A 6536-nucleotide genomic window follows, 5' to 3' on the forward strand; every position below is an offset into this window, starting at 1 on the left:
GACTGGATCACGTCATGCCCGCCCTGAGACATGGTGTTGGCTGGCCTGGCCGCCTCCGTGAGGCAGCCATGGGCACCAGCCGGCCTCTCCTGTTCACCGGTGCTAGGCACCATCCAGCCCCCACAAGGCAGGGGCCCGCCAGCCCTTTCCTCCCCCTCATCCCCATGAAGCTGGGCAAAGCTCCCCATGGTTCTCTCGTGGGCTCCTGAAGGCCCTTGGCATCACAGTGGGGATGGGGTCTGAAGGGGCTGCCCCGGTGTGTCTGAACTAACCTGTCTGCGCCCCCCTCCCACTCCCGCCCCACAGACCTGGACGGGCTGGACACGGGCATCTCGGACGCGGATCAGTACCACACCTACTCGGAGCTCACCAACCTGCAGGGCCCCCTCAGCAAGGACCAGTGGGACGACCTGTGCAGCAGCCCCACGCCTTGCTCGCAGACCAGCGACGAGGAGGCCAAGGCCCCCAGCCCCACCCAGGCCGAGCCCTCCCCTGACTCCGACAAGGACGACTTTGCTCCAGCCGTGCTCAGCCAGGTCACCCCCAATGCCAGTGGCACCGGTGTCGGCAAGCAGGGGGCGGACGACAGCCTGTCCTACGCGGGTAGCGGTGATTGTGTCTTGGGGCACTGCCGGGAGCCGGGGGGGCCCCAGTGCTGGCTATCAGCAAGGGGAGATGGCTGAGATCCTCTTGGGCCCCATTAACCCTCATCCCCTCGGGGGCTGACCAGCATCCAGGGTTCGAGTGTGACCCCTGGGGGGCGCCGTGGGAGGGAGAAGGGAGAGTGTCTGGTCTTCGGGAGATGGAGGCAAGTCAGGACCCTTGGGAGGAGCAACCCCGCTCCAGACAAAACCTGCATTCTCTGTGTGAGGCCACATGGCCCTGCCTAGGGTCTAGCGCTGTGGGGAATCCAGAGCATGATGGTATCACATCACCAACCTCAGCCTAAGCTGACCCCAGCCTGGCGGCTCCTAGGGCCTCCTGCAGGACCAGGTTGGCGCTGGCCCTGGCTCCCCCGGCCACGTCCTGGTGGAGTTAATCTGCACCTGCCCTGGTAAGCCTGCCACTGTCCGTCTAACCCTGCTTCGGGGCTGGGTCAGGAGCCGAGCTCCGGTTCTTTGGAGCGGGAGGGGTCACGGAGCCTGCTTCCCCCTTACCTTGGGGTAATTCATACCCCAGCCCGGCAGCGCCCGCAGCTGCTCTGCCCCTCCTACACACAGGGCTTTGCCATTGCCCCTCGCTCTCTCTCCCCGTAGCATGCCTGCCCCGGCCCCCCTGCAGAGCGCAGGCAGCCTCTGGGGCTGGATTCTGTGTCCCATTCGGGCTGCAGGGAGTACCTGGGCCCTCCCCAGCTGCCCCCACGGGTACGGTGCTGATGCAGCCCTTCTGCTGCCAGGCCCTGCCGGGCTGGTGTGTGATGGAGGGCGGGAGAGGTGCTGCAGCATGGAGAGCTTGTTTGGGACTGCAGGGTGGGGGCTGCTGACTGGGAATTCCTGATGCCGGGGTCGGGGGGTTGTATCGGGTCTGCTCCGACAGCAGCTCTGAACTCGCCTCTTTGCAGCCTCCCCCAGGGACATTCCAAACATGTTCGCCTTCTGGGAGGACAGACAGCCAAATCTCCACCCAGAGCCCCTGCCACACGCGTCCCTGGTCCACAACTCCCAGGCCAACCCTCTGCGCTTGGACTACGGGCAGGGTCAGATCGAATCCCGACTGGAGCTCCTGCAGGCTCAGCTCAGCAGGTGGGTGCAGCTCCTCCGAGGCCGGAGCCTGGGTTCCTGCAGCACTTGAGTTTCTCAGGGTGCTGCCCCTTCTGGGCCAGCTCCCATGTGAGTGGCATCTGCCCCCACCCCGCCCCCTTTGAAAGACCCACATGGACCAGGGCCCTTTAACAAAGCTCTGTGATGTGACATGGGCTCTCCCTGCTGGCTACTTTGGGTATTGCGTGGCCATGGGGCACCCTGCCATTAAACAGCAAGCAAGTCTCAACCTTAGAGCTCCTGCCCTACTGTGATTAATGGTGACATCTGGGAGCAGCGGCTAAAGTATTTCCCCAGCAGGGCCCAGACTGGATTTAGTTACAGCGGCTCCCACCGATTTCAGTCACAGGGTCAGGAACTGAAGGCTTTGCATGAACATTTGCCGCCGTTTGCTTACATGAAAAGCTGCCGCCTTCCCCCTGCTCGACCATCCTGGGCAGGTGAAGTGTTCGCGAAGTCAGTCACTGGCGACAGACAGTTGCCATGTAAATGTAAGGAAGGGGCCAGCGTTCGAATGAAAAGGGAAAGGAGCCCAGATCGGTGAGATCTGCTGCTTCAATAGTGAAGCTGGAATTTCCACCGCTGGGAACCGAAAGTTACACCCATGTGAAAGCAACTCGATAAAGACGTGATTTTCAGCGGCTGCCTGCAGCCCCCATTCGGTGCAGTGGGAGTTGTGTGTGCTCAGAGCCTCTAGGAATCAGGCCACTTTTATCTAGGTGCCTAAGTGTAGATTTAGGTGTCTCACTTTGGGTCCAAGGAGTATGTGCCCTGTGTCACTCAGCCGTTTTTTCACTGACTTAATAAAAACGACCCAGTGCTATGCCAAGGAAGTCTGATACACCCCCTGCTGGCCACGCAGTGATAGCACCAGGCTCCGTTGAGATCGGAAAAAGGGCCTAGCTTGTCTTTTCATTTTCATTTACTTCTCTAAAAAAATGGTCCCTTTGAGTTGTGATATGAACGTAGGAATATTCTCAGACATTCTTATCCAGAGAGGGGTCCCAGAACTCCACCCTGCCAGACCCACGTGGAGATAGGGAGAGCCCCAAAGTCCAGAGCTAAATCTGCAGCCAGCCTTCCCCAGCCCTCCTGGGAGTTTGGCTTCTTGGTTTGGGCCTGGCTCTTGAAGAGGCATTGTGGATTAGGATCAGGACACCTGGGTTCTCTTCCTTGAGGCCATTACTTGACCTCCCTCGGGCCTCTGTTTCCTCCTCCCTCCTTTTGTTATGTCTATTTAGACTGTATGCTTTTTGGGGCAGGGACAGTCTCTGACTCTGTGGCTGCACAATGGGGCCTGATCGCCACTCTAGTTGCCTCTAATTGCTACTGTAATATAAATTACAGGTTTCAGAGTAGCAGCCGTGTTAGTCTGTATCTGCAAAAAAGAACAGGAGGACTTGTGGCACCTTAGAGACTAACCAATTGATTTGAGCATAAGCTTTCGTGAGCGACAGCTCACTTCATTCGATGAAGTGAGCTGTCGCTCACGAAACCTTATGCATAAATAACAACGTAAATCCACAAAACGTGGGAATTGCCAGACCGGATCCAATCAGCTGAGGGCTCCATCTAGAGTCTAGCCCAGCATCCTGGCTCAGACAGTGGCCAGCAGCAGACACTTCAGAGGAATGTGGAAGAAATAGCCAGCTCATCTGCCCAGCGTGATCCCAATAGTGATTGGTTTAAGATCTGAGTTTGTCTCTCTTCCGAGACTCTTGGTTAGCATTAGCCATCCTAACACTGGGGTCCCAGACACTTTGCCTGCTCAGTGCGGCCCAAACAAAGCCCACTGCCCAGGCAAAGCCCCCGATGAAAGAGGGTGGCCGTGGGATGCACCGTGCTAACGCTGGCTGATCTGTCCCACAGGCTGGAGTCCAGGATGTCTTCAGACATTAATATAATCCTCCAGCTCCTGCAACGCCAGGTGTCCCAAGTGCCGCCCGCGTACAGCCCCATCTCGCCGTCCTCCCACAGCCTGGCCATGTACAGCATGGGCCTGAGGGGCACGGAGCCCGCTCCACCATGCATGCCGCTGCAGGAGAAGGACCTGACTCCTCCTGGGCAGGTAACTCACAGACTCCTGTGCTGGCTAATCACTGAGACTGAGCGCTTTGTCTGGGAGCAGTGTCCTTCCGCCTCGAGCAGCCCAGCAGATCTAGTTCCAGAATTTCCTGACCTCATCCCGCTTCACAGCAAAGACCAGTACAAGTGCTGAGCCCAAACCGAGACTGAGGGGGCTCTAGGGGAGACGTCTCCGTCTCCTCACAACGGAGAGCAGCTTCCTCCTCTAGAGGAGCAGGCCAAGGGGGTCCCCTGGCAGGTCATAGCACGAGTTACCCTGGGGTGAAGGAAGGAGACTTGGCTCTCCAAGGCTGCCCCTGCCTTCCAGGTGCAGAGAGGGCTCGGCTGAGGGTCCAGGCTAGGGGCTGCTCCCCTCCCTCTTCTCCTCACAGTGTGGAGAAGGGTCTGGCCATGAGGGACGCAGCTTCCTCTCACCAATGTGGGGGATGGAGAGACCCCGGAGATGTTGCCAGCTCACCCACTGCTTCTCTCTGGGGGAGGTCCCCCTGCTCCTGCTTCTCCTCTCTTTGGCAGTGGGGGCCCCGACTAAACCAGGGCCATTTTGAAACCCGTCATACCCCAGGTCATCCCCTCTGGGCTAAGCCCTTGGGGCTGGAGAGGGGATGAAGCCCAGCAGAGGCCTGGAATGAGAACTCCACGCACCCAACGCCATTCTTTTAGGGTGCTAGAGGAAAACAGAGTAGAGTCCCCTTTCCGGCATGAATCAGCTGATCTGTCCTAGCTAGCCTGAAGCCACCACTGTTGCTGGGGGAGCTGCTGCTGCTTTGAGAGCTCAGGGGCTTGTCTACACTTGAGAGCTGCCCCTCTGCAGCGCTTCAGTGTAGCCACGACCTGCACTGATGGGAAGGATTCTCCCGTCGGCCCAGGTAATCCACCTCCCCGCGAGGCGGTAGCCGGGTCGATGGTAGCTAACGCTGTCTACCCAGGGACTCAGGTCAGCTTAACTGCACTTCTCCAGCCAACTTAATGTTCAGGTGTAGACCAGGCCTCTGAATCCCTCAAGACGTGGCTCCAACACAGGGGGTTGCACCGTCACTTGGGCAGCAGGATTTGACCAATGGGAGTGCGTGTGAGCTGTAAGGGGTTCCCCAATAACGGGGCAGGGGTGTCTCTGCTCCAAGGTGTCCCCAAGAAAAAGCAAGAAGCTCCCCCACTGTATGGGCTGGCATCACCTGCTCAATGGGCTTCTCTCTCTCTATGGGACGCTATGGCCTCTTGGCCAGAAGCCCCTTATTGCTGAGTTTAATCTCATAACAACACACCCTCATTTCTCCTTCTCTTCCCCTTCTCCGCCAGAGCCCAAGATACACAGAGATAGAAAAGTTCCAGCTGAAATCCAGGGACTCCTTGTCCAGCGGGGTACACCTGATGACGGCCTCGGAGAAAACCATGACCGTCTACTCCCAGCCGGAGTGTCATTCCCAGACCTTCCCCAACCCAGAGCCCCACCAGAGGGCAACAAACACACGGGGACGCTTCTGCGGCGCTCGTTTCCCTTCCCTCCCCGAGCATCTTGAAGCCTCTTCCGAGCACCTAGACATTCAGAGACATCTCTCCGACCCGGTGCTTCCTGGCAGTTAGAGACGCGCACACTTCAAACCAAGCCAAGAGGAACCGCAACTGAGAACTGGTTTCGTTGATTTCAGTTTTGACTGTGGGGGCGAGAGGGGGAGGACAAGGTTATGGGCTCAGGGGTACACTCTGTAGCTGTCGTCTGTCCCGGAGGAGGGGAGTGGAGAGTGGAGGGAGTTCAGAGATCATTGTTCTCCAAAGGCTTATGTAGAGTAGATTCAAGTTGCACATTACAGAGTGCACCCAACACGGCGCTTTTTGATGGCCACCAAGAAGCCAACGAGCCAGAGGAGCCAGATGGCACCAGCCTCCTCTTCCTCGCCAAGGCTTCCTTCTGTGTTGGTGCCACCAAAATGGGCCACTACTGCAGGAGGAGAGTGAGTGCACGGCTGTGAGGCCACCTTGCTGGCAGTTCTCTGGGGCGGGGATCACCTCGCCATCTATGTTTGTACCGCGCCTAGCACCACGGGACCTTTGCGCACTACCGTACTGGGGCTGTTCATCCTGGAGACGATGTTGTCTGGAGGAGGAGCGGGAAGGAGGCATCGGATAGTGGGAGAATGAAGGAGCTGGAGGTCTAACATCCAGGGGACGGGCAGAGGAGAGAAGTCATCCCTGTCCTACCTGGCTGTCATTAAGAAACAACGAGGGTGGTAGTTTCCACCACTCTATCATGCTTCAGCACAGGTCCCTGGCCGGCAGCCCAGAGCAAGGCTGACTGTAAGCTTCAGCCAGGCCCGAGAATCTTTCCTCCAGCCCACATCCGACTCTTGCAAAGCCCCAGTAGCTTCCCAGACAAACTCAACTGTGAGTGGAAAGCACAAAACTCATAAGCACAATCCTGGAAAGCAGAAAAGCAAAACCAACCCCCAGACATGTTCTTTTCAGCCCTCACTGGAGATTGTCTCTTTTGATAATGGTTTCATAGATGCTCCCTCCCACCCAACCGAGGGACCCCATTGCTCCCCTGCAGGAGAAAACCCGCCTAGCGTTGCTGCCTTGCCAGTTGCTTAGATGCTGTAGAGGTAGTCTTGGGTGCCGGCTCATGCAGTGTTGAGCTCCCTGGGAGAGTAGCGAGACTGTGAGCGTTTCTTAGTGTCCACTTTGCTAATAAATGGT

The 6536-nt window shown here is 57.8% G+C and overlaps 1 protein-coding gene across 2 annotated transcripts in view; it reads left to right on the forward strand.

Annotated features, from left to right (window-relative positions):
* Window positions 1-6536, forward strand: part of KCNH6 (potassium voltage-gated channel subfamily H member 6) — a 101049-nt gene extending 94513 nt beyond the window's left edge. For both annotated transcript variants that reach the window (XM_073326208.1, XM_073326209.1), the window contains 4 exons: window positions 307-603; window positions 1562-1742; window positions 3630-3828; window positions 5142-6536. In XM_073326208.1, the coding sequence (XP_073182309.1) occupies window positions 307-603; window positions 1562-1742; window positions 3630-3828; window positions 5142-5426 (962 nt within the window). In that variant the 3' untranslated portion in view covers window positions 5427-6536. The remainder of the gene's footprint in view (window positions 1-306; window positions 604-1561; window positions 1743-3629; window positions 3829-5141) is intronic.

Source organism: Lepidochelys kempii, chromosome 27 (genome assembly GCF_965140265.1).
Source record: "Lepidochelys kempii isolate rLepKem1 chromosome 27, rLepKem1.hap2, whole genome shotgun sequence".
Lineage (NCBI taxonomy): Eukaryota > Metazoa > Chordata > Testudines > Cheloniidae > Lepidochelys > Lepidochelys kempii.